This window comes from Heliangelus exortis, chromosome Z (genome assembly GCF_036169615.1).
Source record: "Heliangelus exortis chromosome Z, bHelExo1.hap1, whole genome shotgun sequence".
NCBI classification, from domain to species: Eukaryota; Metazoa; Chordata; class Aves; order Apodiformes; family Trochilidae; genus Heliangelus; species Heliangelus exortis.
Window position 1 is genome coordinate 14,231,411 of NC_092454.1, and position 26,103 is coordinate 14,257,513.

The following is a 26,103-nucleotide window of genomic DNA, read 5'->3' on the forward strand; positions in this document are numbered from 1 at the left end:
CAGAGGCAGAGAAGTTATAGCTGCTTTCTTAACTTTATCATGTAAATTGATTTACTTATCAACTCCATTACTTGCAGGCTCTTGAATGTGCTGGGTACAGGGTACATGTGAATAAGAAGGAGGAATTCAGCAGGGTCTCCTTTGGTTTGCTGTCTCCTCACAAAGATGTCAAATACCAGACTTTCTGTTCCAAAGGCTAAAAAGTACAATGAAAATAAAATTTTCTGTTTAGCTGTTGTGCAGGTTCACACTGCAAAATCTATTGCTGAGCACTGGCTAGATTAAAAGGTAAGGCCAATCTGCTGGGTGTTTATTAAAGGACAGGCCATTGGGGAGGTCATTTAATGTTCTGGATACTTCTGTTGTGGAGGATAGGACAGCTACTGGCTGTGGTGGGAAGAGGAGCAGCAGGAATTTAAGGGAGTTGTTGGCTATGGGTGTATGTTCTTGTCTGCTAGTGCATAAGTGTGAGCTCTAGCAACTAGTCTCAGAGGCTGAGGAAAGGAGATCTGATGGGAAACTCATGTAATAGAAGGAAGACATTCAGATCAATGAAAACCTAGTGGTGGAATGATGAATAAATTGGAGACAATGGTCCAGAAAAGGATAAGGTGGGATCAGTCATAGAGATAGGACCACTGGGGGCCTCTAAACACTGTAAGAGGTAAAAGGGGTTGTCAAAAGGAGTGGGGAAATATAAATTTATTTAGATTATTATTATTATTTAAATATAAATATTTAAATAAGAGTCTGTTATCAAAAGAAAAATTATATTACAGCAAATGATGCTAATTCTCACTTTTGAGCGTGATGGTAAAGAAAGGCAGTATCTTTAATAAGTGGTGACCAAACACAGTTTCCAGGGAAAGAATCAAATGTGGAAGCTGCATCTTGAAAGAAAAGTTATCATTTCGGGTTTGTTTCCTGTTTGTTTGTTTTTTTTAATTTGTGTGAGTGTGCATGTTTGTTTGTTTTGTTGTTTGTTTTTGAATTTTTGTTAGTTTGTGTGGGGATTATTGTTTGGTTTGCTTTGTTCTTTTTGTGTGTATGTGTGTGTGTGTGTTTGTTTTGGTTTGGGATTTTTGGTCTCTTTTGTGTGTGGGTTTTCTATTGTTTTTTTTGTTTGCTTGTCTTTTCATTTGTCTTTCCTCCAACTGGTTAAAATACCCTTGATGCTTTTGAAAAAGCAGATAGTTTGGCAGCACTAGAGAAAGGAGATGGGGCCCCTGCTTTAGCTTGTGTAACTCACTCTTTTTTTACTGTAGAAAAAGCTGGCATGAAATATGCAACATTTTTCATGTTATAGTCAAGGTAGCAAGGAGGAAGTTTGGGGTAATTTGTATCTTACAGTAAAATAAATAAATACATTAGTTCTGTATCTGCTTCAGCTTTAATTTTTTAAATGAATGTGATTTATCTTTGTCTAATTTACACAGCTAACATGTTTTTCTATATTAATCTTCCCCTCTGCATTCCCCCCTCAGGAACAGGAAAAACTGGTTGAAGGTTCAGCAAAAGTAATGTTCTGAATTTTAGAGGTCTTTGCAAGCCTGTATTTTGTCCAAGTTGCAAAGTATAGGGGTGGGGAAGCTTGGAGTTCATTCCACTTCTCTTAAAGAGGCCAGGATGTTGCCTGAGTTCAGTGTGAATGGGCTGAGCACAGATACGGATCCAGCCTGGATGTAGCAAGTCCTGGCTTTCCAATAGTTTTCCTTAATAGTGTCATGAAGGTCTTATTAATACATTGAAGTAATGGCATGGACCTCTCAAGTTAGCAGCAGGACACTGTAGGAGAACTAGGTTGCCAGAATTTGGGATGCTTTGAGTGCAGTTTGTCTCTCTTGCCACTCCAGAAGCATCACTGGGCATTATGTATGCAGAGCATAGCTGTTGCAGAATTGTTTAGGTTAGAAAAGACCTTTAGGATGATCAGGTCCTAAAGATCATCACTAGCTCAGCATTGTAAGGGCCATCACTAAATTATGTCCTTAAGCACTACGTTTTATGTCTTAAACAGCTCCAGGGATGGTGACTCTTCCATTTCCCTGGGCAGACAATTCCAGCTTTTGGCAGCCCTTTTAGTGGAGAACTTTCTCTTAACAGCCAGTATGAACCTTTGCTGGCCTGATCTGGGCTTCCTTTTTCTTGTTTATTCACTTGCTTGCTTTTGGGGTGTTTTTTTTTGTTTTTTTTTTTTTTTTTTTGTTTTGTTTTGTTTTTTTTTGTTTTTTTTTGTTTTTTTTGTTTTTTTTTGTTGCTTTTTTTTTTTGTTTGTTTTTTTTTGTATTTTTTGTTTTTTTGTTTTTGTTTTTTTTGTTTTTGTTTTTTTTGGTTTTTTTTTTTTGTTTTTTTTTTTTGTTTTTTTTTTTGTTTGGTTTGTTTGTTTGTCTTGGGTTTTCTTGGGTTTATATTTGTGCAGGAAGGGGCTCACTGTGGAGCTCCCCCCTCTGCCTCCTATAGCAGGGGGTTCAGTGCCCATCCTCAGGGCTCCCTACAGACCCCCACCCTGGTGCTGGGGCTGCACGGGGGTGGTGGGGCTGGGGAACTGCAGTGACTGGAATTTTGATTCACCAGAGCTGAAGGTGCAGGCAGCAAATGTTCCTAGACTCTGCTGGGAAGCATGCAAGCAAGCAAACACAAAGAACAAAAACCGAGGCTGACAAAAGGAAATTGTTTAAAACCCCTACAGGATCCTGTCATGCTTTTATCATGGTACCTGTGCCTGGATAAAGGAACCTTTCCAAGAAAACAGTATTCCATAGAATCACAGAAAGTTAGGGGTTGGAAGGAACCTTGAAAGATCATTGAGTCCAACCTCCCTCCTTATTACTGAAAAAGCAAAATAAAGGTGAAATAAGATTGAATGCAGAGTGCAGTTTGCATGTAATCATTTGTCACAAAGTTTGGAGGGTTTTGGTTGAGTTTGTCTCTGTTTGAAATGAAATAGTGAATTGTATGTTTTAGTCCTTATTTGGATCTCAGGATTCTGTAGATGTAGCTCCATTCCACTCCAAATATACCGTATATTTACATATAAACGCATAAATTCTTAGTCAGAGATTCTCCCCCCACCCACCCTCCTCCCTCCTCCCTCCTCCCTCCACCCTCTCTCCCTCCCCATGCCCCCACCCTTCATCGCCCCCACCCCCGGGGACTTTTTTTTCTTTTTTAAAATTAGTTACGAAGTAATTCTGAATCAAAATAAGGAGGTGCAGCTGTTTGCTGTAAATCTAATTAAAAGCCATGACCCATTTTTTTTTATTGCTTGGTGTCACATTGACACTAGAACACAGCGTTCCTTTAGATACACAAAGTAATTTGTCAGCTTATCATTGAAAAAATCTGTTTTCTCTTAATTTTGAATATGCCAGAATCAGTAAGGCTCACAAAAACAAGTTGACATGATGTGAGCTAAAAAAACTAAAAGAGCTTCTTTATGCCTTCCAAAGCAGGAAGTCAGCTGCAAGGAACTGAATTGAAAAGCAGTAGAAATATATTTGAAGTTTTACAGTCACATTCACTGCAGTTTCAGTAATAAATCTTATATATCCATGTAATAAAAGCTAAATGAATAGAGCTCTGTACCTACCATAATTTTGGGTTCTCTCTCCGCAAGTCTGCAAAGTGGATGCTCTGTAGTGGAGACAGTGAAAAATGTTCACAGCTTCACTGTGAGCTTCCCTTTTTAAACATGTGTCTACTCGGCCTCCACAGGGAAAAATATCAGCGATATGCTTGTTTTGGTATTATTAGAGACACAACAAAATTTAAAATATAATTTGTTTTTAGACTGTATGACTGTGAATGATGCAGCAAATGAGCAATCATTTATCGCTTCCAAGGTTACCATGAAAAAAAGGTTTGTGCTGATAAGGAAAATATGGACAAAGGCAGATATATTTTGGTTTTGTCTTTCATGCTTGGGGTTCCTGAATTTTTGTGTATTGACGCTTCACTACCAACTCCATGCATGTCTCCTTTTGATTCACATTTTCTTTGGTGTGTTAAAATCTGGAGTAATTTTCTTCCCCTAAGAAGCTGGACAGTATTTCCGTCAATTAACCTTTGACTATTCAGATGTTCATAGTTGATAGAATCAGAAAAATAGGATTGTCCTGGTTCTACATGATATTTAAGTTCTGCACTGCTGAGCACTTCTCATGCACAGAAATGTAAGGAAGAAAGGCCATAGAACCATAAATCTCATTGAACTATATACAGTAAAAACAAACAAACAAACAAAAAACGTAAAACAGAATAAATGCTAAATGTAGAGGAGGTGGGCATTGATACATTTTGGGTGATGTCAAACTACTAAATAAAAATATCACTTGAACTTATAATGAGCAAGCTTATCTGCATAAAGTAGTGAGGGTCAAATAAAAATGATAGTAAAGTAGCAGAAAGTACCATATCTGTGTCACAAACAAGATTTAAGCTGCATTCTGTGGTGAAATCAGGGTTTTCCCCATAATCTCAGTACTATAGCAATGAAAGGATTGCTGCATTTCTGTAAGTCCCCATTTTCAAGCAAACTTGCAATGAAACTTATCAATAGTATCTATTAGATAATAAAAAATACCACTACAAATACCTATAGTGATAACTAGGGAATATTAGTAAGGCAGTCTAAGACTTATTTGCCTGAGCAGAACTTTATGCAACTCTAAAAACAGATCTGAAAGAATGACTTGAAAGGTAATATATTAGGTATATGCAGCTACTTTTAAGGTAGTTTTCACTAAAGACCAAGTACATCTGTGTAACTTCAAAGAAGAGAGAATTAAGAATAGGAGAGGGAGGATTCTAACACCAGGTAAAAAATGATGGACAGAGGGGGAATACTAACTGTACTGGAAAGTTTCTTGGTTAGCATGTCTGGTCACTCTGAGGGTTAAATTTTAGACTACAGCATGTTTCCCATCCTCTTTTTATTTATTTCTTTATTTTTGTATTAACCAGCAATGTCTGCATGCGCAGCTCTTGAGAAATTGCTCTGTTAGGGCTTGTTGATGTATGATAGAATCTCTGGATTGTCCTGAGATTCCTGCTGTTCCCACAGGGAGGCAGTAGCCTCCTATCTTCTCCCGAGAGAAGCTTTATCCCAGGTGCACAGTGCAGCAAAGTACATAAATGTTGTATCTCCCAGTCAGGAAGACCACAGGCATGCTGGATTGATGTGTGCTCCATCTGTTGAGAAAATCCTGCTTTGCACTGGGGAACATTAATTAGTGGTAGTGTTTTTACACTTCTGTGGTGTGAAGGGAAATTTTCATGGTGGCAAAAGCCACTGAAAGGACTTTTTTTTGTCTGCTTTTATAGAAGAGGGTGTGATTCACCTTCTTTGGTCATCATCACACATTCACTTTTTGAATTCTGTAGGGGCCTGGGAAACAGTTCACCTGATTTCTTTTGGGATGTTTGGTGTTCGGTACTTAAAGTCTCCAGAGGCACTTGTGTGGAGAAGACCAGAAATCCGGGTCACTCTTCCAGACCTGAGCTGCAAATATGCAAGGGACTGATCTCATTGATTTGATAGTTTCTTCCATTCCTGTATTTACCAGCTGCAGAGTCTTCATATTTTTAAATAAATACTTTAAAAAATTTGTTTTCTTATATTTTGTTTCCATATAGAACTCGTGGTGTCTAGTATATTAGCTAAGTTAATATTAATACTTTTTCCAGGACAGTAATTTATTTTTGTTTCCTCAGCTTAACTTCTTTTTTTTAATGAAAATTCTTTGTGAACTTATCCAGCCTCCCCACACCAAACCAATCTTCCAGCAACTGTCATCTAGATTCAAAAGTAATTGAGGAAGACTGATAGGTATGTACAATGACATTACAACAGCCTCAGCCTTTTTTCCTTTGTAAGTTTTGCTAAAAATGTGGATGTTCATATAGTGACTCTTCTACCCCTTGTCATGTGCCTGTGATTTTGTATTAAATTATTTAATACATTGATATAGATGAGATACAATGTCGTGCCACTCAGCAAATGTTGGGAGGAGCAACAGTAAGAAGTCCAGTAAAGATGCACATCTTCATCAGCATGCCAGTGATTCAGAGCATAAGGTAGATGACACTGGAAACCCACAGTGACATATTTCTGAAGAAAATTACACTTCTGGGTTCTTTACTAACAATATATCATCAATGAGCTGATACTGAATACATTGTTCTAATACTTGTGCTAGATATAAAATCTTGAAAATCAGTTTCTAAACATACCACAAAGAATTACTAAAAACAACCCCACAACACTGTCAAGAGGACACCATTACATCATTGACTGATAAAGATAAATCATGCTTTAATGATAGCCAAATAAAATATGGATCACACCCACTGCATCAGCTCATCTCTTTTAGGATGTTTATTGGTGTATTACTTGCTTTTAATTAGTGATAATTCAAGCTGTATGTTCTTTTAAATCATGGCATTCCATTGTTTTTGGGTAGCTTGCTGGGTAGCAGAAACAGTGATTCATAGAATTAGTTTGGAATCCAATATTGTTTCCTGAAAAAGGAGAAAAATAGTAAAGAATGGATAGAAGATAATAGCTGTGATGTATGTTGGTCAAAATTTAAAGGACATAGTATTCTCATGGTTCATGAAGAGCATGATTTCACTGGGTTTCAACTATGAATCTAATGTAAAATAATTCAAACAAAGAATTAACTAAACCACTGTGATTTTCAGAAGATTTAAGTATCTGACTTCCACTGGAAAAGTGAGTTTTCAATTTGTCATATAATAGGAGTTAAAGTTACGTCAATTTTTTAAAAAGACCTTCTTAAAAGGCCTTCTATCATGCCATACAAGTGGTATTTGCTGCCATACCTGAGCAGAATGATGCAGTGCAGGAGTAAAAATAAGCTGTTTATGAAATTTTTAAAAAACAAGACAAACTTCAATGGATCAAACATGGGCTGCTTTGATACCTGGTTTTTAACAAGAGAGCAATAGTGCTGACATAGGGAGTGTCCAGGAGCAGGGAAATACAGAGAAATACTTCCCCAGAATACCTTCCTATCCTTCCGAAACTCATTCTTCAGGGTCTTCCTATGTGAGCATGTGTATCTATATGTTTGAGAGCCTTCCATTAGTTTGTTTTGAGGTTTTTAAAATGCAATTTTATTTTCAGTATGCCCCCTGTGTGAAGGTCCAGTCTTCAGTCTAGTTTGAATCTGCTAGTTTTATCTAATTTCCCCTGCTTACAATTGTATTCCCTGTACTACTCTCAATTTTTCAGCTCTGTATTGTACTCTTCTCTCAGCTGAGATGAAGTCTTGGAGGGAGCAGTTTATCATTCCCTGATATAGGGCTAGATGTTATGTCTTGCTGGCCATGCTTTCTTCAGGATGCTTAACACACAGCAGATGCAGCTGAGCTTCAGTGAAGCTGAGAGAGGGCCAGCATAGCAGAAATCTGATGAATATTTGTGGTGCAGTCAGAGGTCATGTTGCGAAACTTACCATCAGGGTATTTCATTTGGGAAATATTCAAAATCCTTTCCCTATCTCACCATCTCATTTCTTGTTGTGGCCTCGCAGAAGAGGAGCTTATAGTAACACGTTAGGCATAAACCTCAGAAACTCCTTCCTGGGCCTGAACACATTTACTGTCTCATCCAGGTGGCATGCAGGCTTCTTGTTTGCAGCCGGTGAAGAAAGTTAGCATGACCTTGCTGTTCTGTGGGCCATAGCACTGATCCTCAAAATCCTACTTAATTTTTTTATTTTGCCATTTTCATATTGAAAATAAATAAATAAATAAAAAACAACCTGACAATGCTGTGAAACTACACATTTTCTTAAACCAATTTTGCCAAGCTAGAAGTTTCAAACCTGCTGTAACAGTAGCTTTGTTGGATTTAAGCACTCTCTTATGTTTTGTTTCTGGAAAATACATCTCTTTTCTTCTCCTTAAGACATAAGTTGATCGATAAAGGGTCTGACTGGAGATGAGATCTAAATTTTAAAAGCTGTATTTTTAGTCTATTCTTATCCAGAGTTCCATTTTACTCTCGAGTTCTGTGACATAACATTAGTTGCCAAGATATTCAAATACAAACCCAACCATTCACTAATTAGAGTTACAAGGTCACTGTCTTTAAAAGTTGTAGCAAGTCACATTTAAATGAATCACATAGGTGGCCTCACTTCTTCAACTCTGTCACTGGAACACACATATATTGCCTTTTTAGTCCAAACAGCAATAGCACATTAGTACTTAGAGAAGCTGCTTACCTGGTTTTGAGCATCATAACTATTCACAGGGCCGTTTTTCAATACTTTCTCCCTGGCATGATCTGCCACCAGGTCCTGGAGCAGGATTATTACACTGTCGAGTTCGAGTGCTTTCTCCATTGATGCAGGTGGACCAGGAACTCCAACAGCTCCAGCCTCCGTCACTGACAACTGGTATTAAAACACCATACTAGGATTAGTCTATCATCTGTCTTCTGTGCAGTCACAGAAAGATTGTTTAAAGCCTTTTACTTGGCATTTTTTAGGGTGGACAGGTAGACCATGATTCAATTCTTATGTTCTCAGTTCTGGTGACTGTGCAAATCGTTGCAGCCTTCATTTTGAAAATGCCTTTCTCAATGCTTAAGAGACCAGAGGTTTCAACATTTTTATCACCCTGGTAAGCTGACTGAATATCAAGTACCAAGACCAATTTAGGACACCTGTGGTTTAAAACTTGGCCATGGAGAATGAATTTAATGCAAAATGTTTTTTACATCATTAGTTGCAGAACTACATTCATCTCCCTCTTCCCCTTTTTGGATCAACCTAGTATTTAGCAAACACAGTACTTTTACAGAAAGTTGGGGCCAAAATGGCATATGATATGATGAGATTGCTATTGCCTGAAATCAGTTTGCCACTACGCCACCATGCTTTGTTAACGCTCCTATTTACTTACATGAACTTGGGGTATCATTACAAGACATGAAAATATATTTGGGACAGTGAGTTCTAATTTAGAGTCCTCTCTTCATGGAAGGAACACAGTAACTCCTACTAACTTCCACACCATACATCCATGTGATTCGACAGCAGTAGGTATAAGACAGACATTCTTCTGTCCTTATGGAGGCTCATTTTGCAGGATGTTGTTCATAATAACAAATATACCCATTATAGTCTCTCTGGAGTATTTACTAACCTTCAGTTGATGCAAATCTGGAAAATTGACAAGCAATTCCCTTGAAGTAGCTTGAGCACATACATGTGCAAGCTCCATCTAACAGCACAAGGGTGCCTCCATTTTTGCAGGGTTCACATTTGCACACACTGTATTCAGTAATGTAGTCTTCAATTGCTCTTTCCAAGTTTTGTTTCTTTGAATATGCATCTCTCATCTTAACTGGAACAAGTGTATGTATAGGAGAAGGCTGTGAAAGAAAAAAGCCCTCATGTAACAGTCTTTTCTAAAGTTCTGAATCCTTTTGATCTGCCCATCACTAGAGCAAACTTGTAAACAAATTGTCAAGATGAAGAAAATTACTGAAAGTTCATGATAAACTTGGAGTCTCCTCTCCATCTTAAGAAAAAGGTTTCAAACTGTAAGAGTCACAGCTCTGAAGAAGTTGTACTTACCCGTTGCTCTATCACTACTGGAGCATCAACCAAAGACTTAGCCCACTGTATGTAGTCCTCTATATCAACCACTTTGGATCCTCGCAGTAACATTTCTTTAATTTTAACTGAAAAGTCAATCCTGCCTCCATTAACTAAAGAAATGACATCATCAATTACAGCATCATCCCGAAGTTCTGCTGCAGAAAGAAAGAGGAGAGGATGAAGAACAAAGTTGAATGGCCATGCATCTTGAAGAGTAGTTGTCCTTTTATCTCAGCCACTCCATCTATGTAAAATTACTATAGAGAGAAGAACACTTCACTCACTGGTTGTGTTGGAATTCAGTCTACCTATGCTCATACTTCTTGTAAGGGAGAAAATCTTCTATTTTTCAATTAAATTAGAAAACCCTACAACAGAAAGGAAAAGAAGGGGTAGGGAAAAAAGAGACATTGTGGAGATCATAGCCATTTGATAACAAGCCAAAGTATGAATAATGCTACTGTGCCATCTGCATGGAACCAGAAAGGGGTAAGAATTAGAGCAGTAAGAACTTGTGCTTCTTAACTACAGAGCAGGAGCAGAGCACTGAAAATAAGTGCCTCTTCTGTGTTCCCTTTTGCAATTTTTTGGTCATGTGATAAAAAGATCCCTCCTCAGACACACAAGAAAGCAGAGGAACAATCACTGTCAAGGGAATGAAAATAGCCTAATGAGAGAAAGGGAACCTTTGCCTTGCCTCCTCCCAGGCCTGTCCCTGCACAGCCATTGTCCCCACAGGATAGGGCTGAGGATGAATCAGCATCAAGACAAGTCAATGGCTTGTCTGAAAGCAAAGAAAGGGATCTGGTGATGGCACAAATTTATATTTATGGTATATTTAGAGGAGTGCCACTGAAAAAACAAGGGGGAATCGAGGTAGTTTTGGGAGGAACAAGTGTGGAAAAATGGAGGGATGAAAGAAAAAAAGGGACAGATTATGTACAGAAAGGTGGCTGATCAGTGAGCTTGTTGCTGTGTACTGTCCTTGATCCTTGCAGTCTGTCCTGGCTTACCATTACATTCCATTTCTAACTCTTTCCCTAGGTGAGAGGACTGTACCTGCCTGCATACAGAGATCTGAGTGCCAGCAAATAGAGTGGGACAATATCTGAAAGGGAGCTGGTGTTTTGGTGTTAGTAACAGGAGGGAGTGAGGATCCATAAGTGAGTGTATGATCACTAGCAAAGATCAAGCCAGACCAGCAGGTGAGCAGAATAAGCAGTTTGGGAATCAAATATCCAAAATGCATGTTAGTCTGGCCTAGGTATGTACCTGACCCAAGACAGAAACAACTGGAGAATCTGACTACTGGAGTGACCAGGGGTTCTAGGCCAAATACTGGAAACACCCCAAGGTTCTGTGCTTGACTGAAACCTCTTTCTACGTTGGTGTCTGTCTGTTAAAAGCAACTGAGAAGAGCATCCAAGGGTCAATTGCTGTGTAGACTGAGCACCTAAGGCCAGTTACTGTGTGCATCCCTAGTGTGTGTGTGTTGGTGTGCATTAGGTGATATGTACCACCGATGAAAGTGAAGCTGTAGGCCTTGGGGTACCAGTAACAGACTAAGGATTTGATTTCTGGTTGAATTTCATGTGTAAGGTCAGCTGGCAGAGACATCTATATTGTTTATGTGCATATACTGAGGAGGGGCTGAAATACCCGAGGATTGTGCTGCCTGGGGAGCTGAAACATCTGCTCTAGATGACGCTGCTTGAGCAGGGAAATTTCACTAGATGGCCTCCAGAGGACCCTTCCAACCTCAACCATTCTGTGATGTTTCCCACTAACAGACTTTCACCCTGTTCAGACGGAGAGGGAGAAGATGATGAAACCATCAGTGCTGTGTATGTTCACCTGAGTGCTGTGCTTTTGTCTATATTGTATATGTGTGTATGTACCCATGTTTTACAGAAGTGTCTTCATGTGTGTGCCTACTGAGAACACGTGCTCAGGCTGGATTGACCAGGGAGCATGGGTGTACAGCAGCCTCACCCCTGTACTGGTCTATCTGATTTATCTGTTCCCTAACAGCAGAAACTATTGATTATGAAAGGGGAAGCAATTGGTATCATCTTCCCTTAAGGAAGAGGTAGAATGTAAAATAAGGATATACTTACACTGGTCCTTCACATTAATCTTTTCACATTTACCACTATCAACATTAGCATTGGCTTCTGCGTCTTCATATGCAACATTGACACCTAAATGATAGCCAAGGCATCTTTTCACATCTTCTACAGTGATACCTGGAAATGGAAATAATTAGGTGATTAGAGGGATTTAATGATCATAAATAATGTGATATTACTATTCTTGGAGAATAACTAGTAAATTGGATTTAAAGTTTAGGCAGATTTCCCAGGCATTGGTGATCTCTTGTGAATCGTGTCACACAAATTAATATTGCTAGTATTTTGAAAAGGTTTCTTTAAGATTTTTATTTCTCATTACAAACAGAAGGAAAATCAGGTTTCAAATAATTCTGGACCTAACAAAGATTGACCCTCATCTCAATAGAACTCATGTAATTCTGTAATGTCAGAGGTGTGCCACAAACCCTGAATTGGGCCGTTCTCAGTCATTCTCCATATACACAAATCTATCCCCATCCATCTCTTTGCACAGCTGGAGACCTGGGGACAATCTGCATATCATAGTGAAGCCAAGAGAAAGCATACCTATTTGAGACATAGCATAAGTATCCAACACATACACAAGTTCATATTTTCCTCCCACCGTTCCAGAGACTGCATAGTGAGTTCCATAGTCTTCTAGGAATTTGAAGTATTCTCCCTTATCATATTCAGCAGGCAGAAAGTTTAGATCATCAAGGAAACTCTCTGTGAGACGGACATCACGATTCCTCATTTGGAATCTTCCCAGCTGAATCTTTCCTTTTACGTGCAGAAAGGTTTGATTCTGAATGCAGGGACAGGAAAGATGAGAGTGTCGTTCAAGTATGCAGCATAGCAGGAAGATCTCTTCTATTTCACTTATAAAGAAACTGCAGCACCTTTAAGCATGGCATTCAATCTAGCATTTTGGAACAGCTTGTTTAATTAAAATTTAAAGTTCTCCAATTTAAACTCAGGAAGCAGCAAGAGTTTTATATAATTTCAGTTCTTCCAGTTTTGCAGAACTTCTTCTTCTCTAGTTTCAGCAAGCCTTTTGTCATCTGTTTGACAACAACTTCTTAAGTGCTTTTCTGATTTACATAGCATTAAAAAGGCATTCTATATGGCTTGCTAGATAAAAGAGATGCCCATTGAGGTCAGATAAGTGTTGCTTTTGTCTATAGTCAAAGAATTAAGTTATTTCTTTTTTTTTGATCACTTCTTTGTTATTCTCAGACTGTCAGAAGGAAGGGGACAGCATCAGTTGAAAACAACAATAAAAACAAACGAACACAACACAATGAAAATCAATCAGGAAAAAAAATCTCTTTGATGCATTTGACCAAAACACACATTGTAAGTCTGTGTTAAGTGCCTTCTAAGTGCCCTTAAACTACTAATCCAGATGCTGCTTAGGACTGCCAGAAATCTCTAAGCATCTAAATCTCTGTGAAGAAATTTTTGTAGGTACAAATATTCCTGCCATCCAGCAAGTACAAAAATCTGCTATTCCCCTGCTGTTCCTGGGCTGGTCCTGCCTTTCACACACGTGAGTTCTGGAAGGTCTCTTGGACAGGTACTGCTACACCAATAACCTGCTGCAATGTGAGTTTATGGTGACAGACCTCTGCCAGTGACAGATCACAGTTCATTTTCTGAACTGATCACCAAGCAAGAATTTGAGGCCAAAACTCTTGAAGCCTATTTCCATCCCAAGAAAACTCATGCCAGTTGAAAGTCAGTGCTGTGTGCCAGCTCCTCTTTATAGTACATACTTCTATCTTTGGCATCACTTTAAATAATCATCTATAAAAGTTATCTTGGTTTTCCCTTATATACATTTAATCATCAGAGCTCCTAGTGGGTTTGATATAACCATACTGGGAAGAAACTTGAAAAGATTAATTGAGGAATTTCTGCTCTTCCCTGCATGTGGGGCATTGTGGAATAGATCTACCTTGTACATGAAGACATGTTGCAAACACAGACGTTGGCATTTATGGTGGGAAGCATACATGACCTGGTTGGTTGATTCCACTTGTGACCAGCTGCTGGATTAGGCCATAGTGTCTAGCATGTCTATATCAATTTCTGTGGTCCCTATGACCTTACCAGATGCAGAATCTACACCTTTACTAGTAAATAAAATAGGATATGGTGTTTTTATGAAAGGCCAGGTAGAGAAGTATGGATTTTGTGCAACCCCAAAATAAGCTTTCTTTCTCCAGACTGTCTATTTAGAATATTCCTCTCACACATGCTAAAGGGGACTACAGGATGGGCATTGCTTATGAGAGTATAAGACCTGAGACAACCTAAAAACATGAAAGTCCACTAGTAAAACTTAAGGTTTATTGTGCCGGTGCCATGTAGCCACAACATTTTATTAGCAGAGAAACACCCGAATGACTGAGATCTGTCTCCTGAGTTATCATTCTACAGGTTTATTTTGTGTTAACCTAATGTAGGCCTACTAACTGGCAATTTCATATCCAAAGACTTGAGCTAATTTGCCCACTTTGAACTAGATCAGAGCTCCTCTCTAGTCAAAATAAGATGAGAGATCTTTGGCCCTTGCTATTATCAAACCTCTGTTGAAGATAAGGCTGCTTACCCTTGGCTGCTAGTCAAGGGTAAATAGTAGGAAAACAAAGCTACATTTGGTTACCCTTTGCCCATGTTCTGAATCTTAACACTAGTGTTCCCAGCATTTAATTTTTGTGAACGAATGACAAAAAAAAGTGGCAGGCAACTACAGTATTTACAGGTTAATATTCCATTATCCTGGCACTGTATAAATTTTACTGTTTGTAAAATACTCCAAACCTTCATCTTGGTTAAACTTACCCTTTCTTTGGAGCTTGTCAGGACAGAATATAAAGTTGCATTCTTGGTATAGTGATACTTGAAATTTCCCTCTGAAGCACTTTTGTTACTTCCTTCAGTAGGTGTGAATTTCAGAGAGAGATCAGAACTAAAGTATTTTATTTTTTCTATGTAAACCTCTTTTAACATTTTTAGACGGTCGTGGTAGTATTCAGATGTGAAGGTTTTATCTGCTTTTGTCTTAGAAGAGATAACAAAAAGATCGTATGAGAAAACAAAAGAAGCACTAACAGAAAAATCTATGTAACACTTTAAAGTTGTATGTTTTACATAGCTTAGCAATGCATTTTTTCTACAGCCCTTTTTATTTTTAAAAGAAAACAAATGGAAATACCAATTCTTCCCCAAACCACGTCATCTGGATCATCTTAGTGGTTCAAAAGTGAATGGAAAACTGCAGTGACCATATCTTAGTGAATGTTAAATCTCAGCATGTAACACTGTCAGAGCAATTTATGTGTCAACAGTTCCTTTACATGTAAGGAAGAGTAGTCTCCATCTCCTTCCCAGAATGCAGACAAGATTTGCTAATAGCTCCTGACATCTGAAATTAATAAGAATTATGATTTGATTTAATTTTCTTTTCTTGTAACAGGCAATAGTTAATTCAGAATAAAAATTTCATCATGAATTGTTGTTTATTTAAGGGAGACAGAATTTTTGTAACTAAACATGGTTATACATCAGTATCAAATATGAGCAAAGATCTCTGGGTCTGATTTACTCATTTTGGGCAGGATATGACTTACAAAACTGTACTGTTCTATAAAGTTCCAACTTACAGGGATGGGCGAAACATTTATCAAGTAAAATACTGCTTTGACTTCTGAGATGCCTCTGACCATGATAGTCTGCAAGACTATCAACAGTTTTGGTGTTCAAGCCCCACTGAATGTCAGTTTGAATATCAAAAGCCTATTAGATTTTTTTTCAGTAGGACAGAGAAAGTCAACATGGAATAGAAAACCCAAGCAGGACTTCACTATCATAATATTATTCCTGCCCTTTTATCAGTGTTTTTTTGTGTGTCCTTGCACAAGTAGCTTGATTGCAGAGGAAAGATAGGTAAAATATTCCTTTGTCTGTTACTTCTGTTTTTCTCATCCACTCATACAGTGAACATTCCAGAAAGATAGCTTCATTTGCTGGGCAGAGGTGCAGCAATGACCCTGTGGGAATGTCTGGCACAACTGAGCTCAGCTGCAAAAGCAAGTGATAACCCAATCTGTTTCTCTCTGGACTTTATCAAAAGCTTGGTGCTAAAAAGCTGCTGCTGCCTGTCTGAAGAGATGTGCTGTCTTGCAAGAGGAAGTCAGGATTCAGCACTCAGTCAGACACATCCTAGGTTGCACAGATGGACTTATACTCACATCATAAATGAGAACACCCACGTTCCATGGCTTGCGGTAGTACGTCCTTGTGTTTCCATCACGCACTCTTTCACAAAGACCATTGAAAAAATCGTTGTCAAATGGGCTGGCCATTGGCTGCATCCCTAAAACATTGATTCTACAAGAGATGTACAGGGGAGGTTAAGCTTCAAAAAAAGGAAGTGTCAGCTCTCATAGCCTGTAGACAATAGTATTATCACTGGAAGAGCCAGATTCTATAAGAGATGGAGGCTATAGCTGTTGGACTGAACTGTCTTTAATCCACAGCAGCTTGACTAATCTCTTGTGGTCCTCTCATCTGTGTAATGAAGAAAATGAGATCTTTTGTAAAGCACTTCCAGGGCCATGTATGTGAAATAAACAAATAAAAGATAGATATCAAACACACTGAGATAAAGGAGAAAACTTTTCTTCTAATCAAAATTATTTGGGAGGAAGCTTTCCTTATTGGTTTTAAAAAGAAATCTCAAGAGCTTTTTTTAACCTGTTTGGTTTTCTGGTTTTGTTTGTTTGGTTAGTTGGTTGGTTTTTTGGGTTTTTTTCTTGGGGGAAAGTTTGGTTTGGTTTTGTTTTTTGCTTGTTTTTGTTTGATTTGCTTCATAACTGATGCATCCATTTTCATAACTACCTATAGAAGGAGTGTACAGCTAATGGTGGCATTGTCTCTTCTCACAGAGTGTGACCCGGTAAAGTAACATAATACCTGGAGCAGATGAGAGAAAATCTGAACCAGTAAAAAATGCAGAAAAGTAGGCATACTGGCTGTGTAGCTCTATGTATCTGCTTGCAACAATAACTGCTTGCAGGAGGAGTCTAAAATTTTTTTGCTCTTCTGTGTCCATTTCTGCATCCCTGCTTACTGCGAGGGGATTGCACTAATTATTCTATGGTTCTATGATTCATAGATTTGAGTGTTTCTAGTATTTGTCCAATACATGTCTGTGTATCTACCTGAGTGTAGAAAAGCTATTATCAGTTCAGTAAAGTTGCCAGCATCACTACTGCACAACAATAAAAATATTTTCTCATAGAAGTTTTTTAGTAATAAATTAGAAAAGAAACAATAAAAAAGCCATTTCTAAAAATGCTTAAGTAACGGGATTATTTCCCCAGGCTAGGTTTTTTTTTCTTTTGCAGCAATGCTACTGCCAAAAGGCAACGAAAAGATTGCATTCTTCTATTATAACACAAGATGGTGCTGTAGTACACTTTAATTTCATATGTTAAGATGGGGCAGCTACGTTCTAACTATTTGTTGTAGCAAGTTGGAGCAAGGCATCCCTTTATGTAAATAGCCAGGATAGATTTTCTCCCTTATAGACATGAATGTTAGTAAAGCAATTATGAATGGCTGATTCATTATGAAATATCACTTGGAACTTATCTATAATGTTTACATTTAAATAATAATTATTGTAAGTAAATTCATATAACATCTATATATGATTTTGTGTACTAATTATTGATTTAAATTCTCTGTATAAATATTTTATGTTCCTCACGTATAAAACAAAGCCTCTACTGGTTATACTGCCTTCCGAAAGCTACGTACCATCTCTGCAAAAATGACTCAGATTCCAGTTTCAGGATTGTACCAGAGCTGGCTTTAGGGACAATCCTGGACTCATCAAAAGGCCCAAGACTGCTTTTTTCTTCATTACATACCCTTGCCCTGCAGTCCTTCCGACTTCAGACACAACAATATCATGGTTACGGCATGGTGAGCGTGGGTCAGATTCACAGTTATCTTCATCAGAAAAGTCTCCACAGTCATTATCTACATTGCACACGAGTCGTCGCTTTATACATCGGCCTAATCAAAGAATAAAACATTGAACGAGTGCAATTTATTTCTCCAAGATGTACTTTAAAAAAAAAAAACCACACAGCAACTCTTTTCTGTGATTTGCCTCTATTTCTATTTCTATTGTTTTCACAAGAAATTCAGGTGCTACACTCTGCCTCCTTCAAATGAAACCTTGCTTCTCACACTACAGTATTTGAATGTGAGTTTACTAGAATAGCTAAGAAATGTGACAGAGGAACTACTGTAATTTGCAGAAGTTACTGCATACTGTCATTTTTTTCTACATTAATTTTTGACTATCTGTCATTTTTTAAAAATTATTTTTATTAAGACAGTACAGGAAAATATTAATGAAATATCAAAAAAGTATTACAAATTGTCAAAAAAATTTATATTTGGACTTTATTATTGGAATTATATGGACACTGTAGTGTCCAAAACTATTGTGATTTCTATTCTAAAGCAGTAAACCTGAGGTTGCGTATCACAGATGTTACAGACTGATTTTATTTCTACAGAATTTAAACATTTGGAGTAAATTTAGCTATAACATAATAAAGGAACACATGTTGATATCAGCTTCCTCATCTTCGAATACTACGCAATGGCTATGAGCTGGTTGTTACACACATCCTTTCCAACTTTTCTTTCTCTACTTTCACTTCTCAGTATTTGATGTAAACACAACACTACAATGGCCCGAGACTCAAAATTCACTTGCCAAGGTGGTGAAGAGGGCTTTAAGGTAAAGTTACCAGGGGAGAGGTGTCTCAATCCATCTCACTTCTAGTGAGTTTGATGCCAGAAATAGATACCCAGAGCCTGCAGCAGTATCCCAGGTCAGCAGGAGAGCACCTGAATTGTAGCAAGGTGGCATTCCAGTCACTCCAGCCAGTAAGTCAGCTTCATCAAGTGACCAAATTAAATGCCTCTGTACAAACACATGTAGCATGAGGAATAAAGAAGAGGAGATGGAGACATGCTCGTTGCTCCAGGGCTATGATCTTACTTGCATCAGTAAGACATGGTGGAATGGCTGCTTTGACTGGAATGTTGGAATGGAAGGATAACAGGCTCTTCAGAAAGGACAGGCAGGGAAAACCAGGAGGCAATTACTCAGGATATGGAGAAGGTAGAGTTACTTAAAGAGATACTTTTTTTGCCTGGGTCTTCATTAGCATGGGCTTGAAGAATATCCCTCAAGCCACACAAGGCACAGGCAGGAACTGGGAGAATGAAGAACCAATCATTGTAGGGGTTATCAGGCTTGAAACCACTTAAGGAACCTGAAGGGGCACAAATGTATGGGACCTGATGAGATGCTACACTGTACAGTTCAAAAAGTTGTAGTCAATGGCTCCATATCCAAATGGAGACCAGTAACAAATGAGGTTCCTCAGGGGACTGCTACTGGGACCACTGCTGCTACTGGGACGTCTTTGTCAGTGACATGGACAGTGGAACTGAATGCTCCCTCATCAAGTTTGCTGACATGGACACCAAGCTGTGTGGTGTGGCTGATGTTTTGGAAGTAAGGGGTGTCATCCACAAAGACCTTGACAGGTGGACCCATTCAGACCTCATGAGGCTCAGTAAAGCCAAGGGCAAGGTCCTAAACATGGGGCAGTGCAGTCCCAAACACAAACAAACACAAACACAAACACAAAGCACTGAGACCAGCCCTGAGGAGGAGAACTTGAGGCTGCTGCTTGGTGAACAGTGCAACAGGAGCCATCAATGTATGCTTGCAGCCAAGCACATCCTAAACTGCATCCAAACAAGCATGCACAGCACGTCGGGGGGGATCCTTCTCTCCCTCTACTCTGGTCTCATGAGATCCAGGCTGGAGTACTGTGTCCACTTCTGGGGTCCCCAACACAGGAAGGACATGGAGGTGTTGGAGCAAGTCCAGACAAGGGCCACAGAGATGATCAGAGAGCTGGACTTAACCTCTCCGATGAAGCCAGGCTGTGAGAGTTGAGATTTCTTAAGCCTAGAGAAGAGTTATAGCAGCTTTGCAGTACCTACAGGGTGTATACCAAAAGCTGAAGAGTTACATTTAACGAGGGCATGTAGTGATACAGCAGAGGGGAACGGCTTCAAACAGAGAGGGTTAGGTTCAGAATAGATATACAGGAAGAGATCTTTTTCTGTAAGGGTCATGAGACACTGCTATGACATAGCTTGCCCAGGGAAGAAATCTATGATTCTCTGATTGATTTTCAATAAAATATAGGTTTTCTGTAGCTGGTGGAGCCGTTATGCTAGAAAAAAAGACATAGTATCAGAAAAATGCTAGAAAAAAAGACAAGGTCAAGTTTTAGCCAAGGACTAGAAATTAGAGAAATTTACAAGTCAATGAAACTTACTACAGAAGATAAGAAGAATGTACCCTTCTTTGAGCATTGTTGTTATGGTTTTGGTGCTCTGGCTTTGCAAGCCATCTCTGCACTGGTGACTGTCTTTAAAGCCTAGCAATAAGATACCGATTCAGGAAATCATTGTCAACTAGAAAAGCACTGAATCTCTGTCATTGTGTATGTGTTTTCAATGTGAACTGATTTATCTTCTGCACATAACTAAGTAAAATGTGCTTTTCTGAATTACTGCACAACTCTTCCTGTCAAGAAAACCAAAACCTACCAGAATCACATTGAAAGTCAGTACCACAGTCTGGTTCTTCAGGACAGACTTGGTTGGTAATACAGCTTTGTGTCTCTCCTAAGGTCTGCAGGCATGGTGTTCCACCAAATTGTCCGAATTTTTCAATACTTCTAGAGCGAAACTTAAAAGATAAGTGACACTATTAACATTGCTTAGAGAGAAAAGAGAACTACCAGAGCTGAAGGATTTCCAGCTCAACACAGAACTTTTCAAAAGGAAGCATTTTCTTTGGAGAAATTTTTGGTTGAAGTCCATAGGCACAGATCATGTTGTAAAAAAAGTGTATACTGAACACTGAATTAATACTAATGTGTTAGAAAGTATGTAGAGATGATTTTTTTTTACTTCTTAGTTCATTTCACTTTTATTTAATTTTTATCATTTTCAGTTGAAGGAAGGAATGCATCACATATCCTTTATATGTTTTCGAGTCTTTCATTTTTTATGATAAGAACTCTCTCAAGGAAATAAAAATCCGCTTTTGAAGAAAGAAGTATTTCAGGACAGAAAATATATTTAAATATACTGTTCTTTAAAAACATCCACATGGCTAAGATAAAGATCTTCTATCAACAAAACATTTTTATAATAATATTTATATATATATATATATATATATTTATATATAATATATATATATATATAATATAAAAATTTAATAATAATATTTGACCAGTTTTGTGCATCTTCATGTAGTCATGAAATTATTATGGGTTTCTTCAAATCATGAATATGCAATATTAAGAGTTGCAATCCAATATTTTCCTATAGCCAAAAGGCAGACAGATGATGTTCCTTTGGCTGTGGCTTTGGAACAAAAACTTCAAACTACAGCTTACCCTTTGGTGGGTGCATGGGTCGCAGGGTCCCCATGCACTCCAGCTGCTCAGCTTACAATCTATTGGAGATGGAACATGCAGTTCTCTCGTTCCCCTGTGGAAAGCTTTTTCTGAAGAGCTGTCAAACAAAACATTCTGGTATGGTCCTGGGTAGTACACTAAAATCACATGTGACTTTGTATTTAAACTATAGACCAATATTTTGGAAGCATCTTCAAGCTGTGTTCTGCTTCACTGTCATGGTACTTAGATGTATAAACAGCTGCCTGATCTTACATAGCTTGTTGGTTTAAAATTAGAGTAAAAAAATTAGAGTAAAAAAAACTCTGAAGACTAATAAACCAGATCTTTTTCCCTTTTTCAGACCTTTGTGCATACTCATGCTTCTCTGGAAGATATTGAAACAATAATACACAAACAAATCTGCCGTTCCCCAGTGAGAGTGCTGCTGTGTTCCCCATATTTAAAGCTGGAGACAAAGGCACAGCAGCACATCTCAAATAGATGTAGCACTTCAAAACATTTCTTTGTGATTTTTTTTAGCCTTTTAATATTAATAGGGTTGCCCTTAAGCCTAGGTAAAAGTTTAAATGCTCTCCTGTGTTGGAAGAAGGCCATAAGTAAAGGTATTATTTGCTAATAAGCTAACATATAGTAGGAAAAAACAAATATGTTTAGCTATCTAAGTATTCTTTGGCTTGCCATCTTGACTACTTTGCCAATTAGGCTTATATTTTCTTCATTTTGGTGCTCAGTTTAAAATCTCATGGAACTCCAGGCTCTCAGCAGGTGGAAGGCCATCATTTTATGGAAATTAAATTTCTTTCAAGCACTCACACTTAGGCATTAAGAATTGGTGCACTCTAGGATGACTTGTCAGTTTCAAAAACCAAGGCCAACAGTTTACAGGTGACCTTGTCTTGTCAGGTAACAATGCTGGAAAGCAGAGGAATGGAGGAGTGTTAAAGCCTAGTTTACCAGTTTGGCTTTACATGCTGAGTAGTCACCAGCTGTGAAGCAATTCTCTCTCTGCATCCCTCCAGGTTAATTCCATTGCCTCTACATTGAGCCTGTATTTGCTGAGCCCAGCTGGTGGGCAGGTCTGAAGTTCCTGCAGTGTGATGTATGGGCTTTTGTTGCAAGCAGGGCCTTGCTCTCTACTCTTTGACCCACTTCTTCCATACAAATATGCTAGAAGTACAAACAAAGGTAGCCCAATTCTTCGAGACTGAGAGATTTGCAATTTGGACAAGAAAGATACACCAGTTGGTTCAGGTTTCTGGTGCCATTTTGTTGTATGTTCCAGTCGTATGTGTAGTAAGTTGTTACTGAGATGCTGAATTGACCTGTTTCTTTCCAGCTTAAACAACCCCAGCTGGTGGTGCAAATTTGCACACTCAGCTGCCCCTGACTGGATCTGATCCCCAACTTTCCTCTGTCACATGCACCAGCAGTAAATATGCAACACAGTTGCTGCAGGAAGTATTTTGGATCACCAGGTTTTGCCTGCTGCTTTTGAACAACTTTTGTTCCCAAAAGCCTCCTGACCTCAAGCTAAAGGCCCCCACTAGATGGATACTGGTCTGAACATTTTGCTTTTAGTAGATGAGATTCTGAAAAGAAGGAAACACTAAAAACACAAATATACCCACTATCTATTGACAGCAGGAACGAGATAAAGAATTATAAACCCTTAGACATTAGACATTAAAGACGTATTGTGGCACCTAATAAGATTTCTAAAGGCAGTTAGATATCTTATTCCTAGCAATTCTCATGTATTTCAGTACTGTAGAAGTTTACACTGAAATGCATTTCTGAGCTTTTAAACTATTACCTTAAAACTGCAGCCAAATTTCCTTGCAGGCAGTAAGAATGAACCATGAAGAGCAATGTCTAGGAGGAGTGTCTAAAGGAATGATCAAACTCAAGCTAGCACAGATCCTAAGGAGTCTCCCAAAGGTGCCCATAAGACATTATTTTGAGTCTAAAATAAAAAATCCCAGGCAGGAAAGGCAGAGTTGAACTTTTCCATTCAAACGAAGGTTTTGCTATCAGCTGCCTGCAAGCCAGAGTTCATGGCAGTCCTTGAGCCATATATGAAGTGGCAGAGGTTTTCGGTTAATCACTACAGGGCAACTTCTTTGACAATATTCATTCAGTGATGTACACTCCAGGTTGATGCACAAGGTCACAATTTATACTTAATGTACATATATCTATTAAAAGATTCACATTCTTTCATTCCTTAGTACTGACCGTTCTCAACAAATGGTTTGTAGGCAATGTAATTTTAAATCTATTTCCGCTCTTCGGTTGTTTTCACATGATATTTTTGTTGGGACTAAGCCTCTAGTCCTCCTTCTAGTGATACTTAGAGTTTAAAAAAACAAGACTATGTTTCCAAAGAATTAGAAGTAATCATTCTAGGAGACTCTAAGTAGGAAAAGAAGTATTGTCAGCATAGAGCTGTGTATCTTCAGAAAGAAACTGAGAAAAGAAAACTGTTGCATGACTGCCAGTCAACTCCAGTCAGCCACCTTTGTTGTGCCATATGCATCTGAAATAAATGGATAAACCGTTTCTAATTGAATCCCAAAAATCAGCAAAAAATAATTTCCTTTTTCATTGAACACCTGAGCAAGCTAAAATTAGGAATGTCTGCATTGAAGGCTTATGCTGTGCATTGGAGAAATAAAATTGTATAGACACTTGTACAAGACCAAGGACACTCACCTTCTGCTTTCCCCTGAAAGTGAGGCAGTCACCTCTAAATTGCATAGTATGGATATAAGCTGCAGGACAACATGCATGCTTCTCATTTTGTAGCTGAATAGACAAGCATTGCCGTGACTAAATTCCTCATTTCTTTATTTGTTCCATTTGTTATTTATTACCAAGAAGACAAACAGAAAGGAGTGCTTACTTAAGAGTGCCAGTAACTGGCTAAAACTGCCTTACATTAAGTGCTCTAAAGTCCACTTTTCAGAAATACCACTTTTTCCTACATGGAGACTGGAAAATAATGTAAAGTAGTTTCAAGATTAAAAACCATTTTTGTATACTAATATTTTTAAACATGAAAAAGACTTTTTCTATTTAATTAGAGAACTATTAACCCCTTAGTAAAAAGCTGCTGTAGCAGTGACTCATGTAAAGAACAAATAGTTCCTAATAAAGAGCTGTTTACAAGAACCAGTTCAGTGTCTAACATCCTTGGAATCCTCATTTGGAGTAACAGACAAATAAAGTCCCAAGGTTCTTTTTTCTTCCCTGCTGCAGCCAATACAGATACAGAAGCACATCACACAGTTTTTTGTGGTTTTGAAGGAGCCTAAAACTCTTCTAGCTTTTACTCTGTAACCAAAAACCAAACCATAAACTAGCTCTTTAGAAGGGCATTCCTACTCAATAGTTTGCTGTAATCCAGATTTAAGGCATCATGTTTTGACACAGTCACAAGGCAGAAATACCTCATAAATAACCTGTTGTTTAGCAGATAAGAATTAAGTATCCCTGTGTGCAAATTTAAAATAGTCATCTAGTATAAGGATATTCCAAATTACCAGAGGTAAGGAAAAAAAACACTACTTTTCTGTTCCCTCCTTTTGTGGCAGAGAGAGGGGAGGGTGTGTGTTACGGTCAGCAGCACAGAGTCAAGGCCTGTGGCCTGGGCATTCCCCAGGGATCAGAACTGGGTCCAGTTTTGTTTGGTATCTTCATCAACAACCTGGATGAAGGGATGGAGTGTACCCTCAGCAAGTTCACTGACGCAATGAAGCTGGGAGGGGTGGCTGTTACACCAGAATGCTATGCTGCAATCCAGCAAGATCTGGACAGGCTGGAGAGTTGGGCAAAAATCAGCCTGAGGAATTTCAATAAGGACAAGTGTAGAGTCCTGAATCTGGGTGGGAAAAACACCAACAGATTAGGGGATGTCCTGAGGGAAACTCCCTGGAGAAAGACCTTGGAGTCCTAGCGGGCAGTAAATTCTTCATGGGTCAACAATGTGCCCTTGTGGCCAAGAGGGCCAATGGTATCCTAGGGTGCACCAGGAAGTGTGACCAGCAGATCTAGGGAAGTTCTCTGTCTACTCTTCCCTGGTGAGACCACACCTGGAATATTGTTCCCAGTTTCAGGCTACCCAGTTCAAGAGAGAATGGGATCTACTGGAGGGAGTCCAGCAGAGAGATACAAGTGTGATTATGGGGCTTGAGCAACCCACCTACGAAGAAAGTCTGAGACTACTGGGGCTGTTTAGCTTTGTGAAAAGAAGGAGGAGAGGGGATCTCATTAATGTCTATAAATATCCGAGGGGTGGGTGTCATGAGGAAGAGGCCTGTCTCTTTTCAGTGGTGCCCAGTAACAGGACAAAGAATAATAGGTTTAAGCTAGAATGTAGGAAGTCCCACCTCAACATGAGGCGGCTTGCTTTGGCAGGGGGTTGGACAACATGATCTCTAGTGGTCCCTTCCAAATCCTAACATTCTGTGATTCTATGGTTCTATGATTCCACGAATAGGGCAGGCAACGTTTTTCAGTATTCAGTCCTTAATTTGTCATAATTTCATTTAGAGAAACTTAAATCTTAGGCAAGTGCAGTCCAGCTTAATGAGTCCAGTTTCAATAAACACATCTGTTGAGCAAGAATGCAGGGGACAGACACTTGTAGTGTATCATAACTGCTTAAATGGATGCTATATATACCACACAGCTCATGTTTCTTTAATACAGTCGGAGTAAACTAGATAATCAGCAAGCATCTTT

At 38.7% G+C, this 26,103-nt stretch overlaps 1 protein-coding gene across 2 annotated transcripts; it reads right to left on the reverse strand.

Moving 5' to 3' along the window:
• Positions 1 to 4,914: 4,914 nt before the first annotated feature.
• On the reverse strand, positions 4,915 to 24,226 carry C9 (complement C9). Of its 2 annotated transcripts, XM_071730089.1 has the most exons (12): positions 24,073 to 24,226; positions 21,337 to 21,454; positions 20,477 to 20,618; positions 17,692 to 17,839; positions 16,006 to 16,144; positions 14,597 to 14,815; positions 12,314 to 12,554; positions 11,753 to 11,881; positions 9,612 to 9,790; positions 9,178 to 9,406; positions 8,253 to 8,423; positions 4,915 to 6,519 (listed from the first exon to the last, which is right to left on the reverse strand). In XM_071730089.1, exons 1-11 carry the CDS (start codon positions 24,156 to 24,158, stop codon positions 8,272 to 8,274), a joined length of 1,782 nt encoding a protein of 593 aa, XP_071586190.1. In that variant the 5' UTR covers positions 24,159 to 24,226; the 3' UTR covers positions 4,915 to 6,519; positions 8,253 to 8,271. The 2 variants fall into 2 exon arrangements, with proteins under 2 accessions (XP_071586190.1, XP_071586191.1); XM_071730090.1 differs by lacking the exon at positions 21,337 to 21,454 and having other exon boundaries at positions 24,073 to 24,202.
• Between the last annotated feature and the right edge of the window lie 1,877 nt (positions 24,227 to 26,103).

What these genes read in the sequence shown, in the direction of transcription:
- C9 (XM_071730089.1), bottom strand. Translation starts at nt 24,158, where the DNA reads ATGAGAAGCATGCATGTTGTCCTGCAGCTTATATCCATACTATGCAAT. An exon ending in CTTTCAGGGGAAAGCAGAAG is followed by an intron (nt 21,455 to 24,072) that starts GTGAGTGTCCTT and finishes TTTGTTTGACAG; the next exon opens with CTCTTCAGAAAAAGCTTTCC. An exon ending in TTATGCTATGTCTCAAATAG is followed by an intron (nt 11,882 to 12,313) that starts GTATGCTTTCTC and finishes TTCCATTTCCAG; the next exon opens with GTATCACTGTAGAAGATGTG.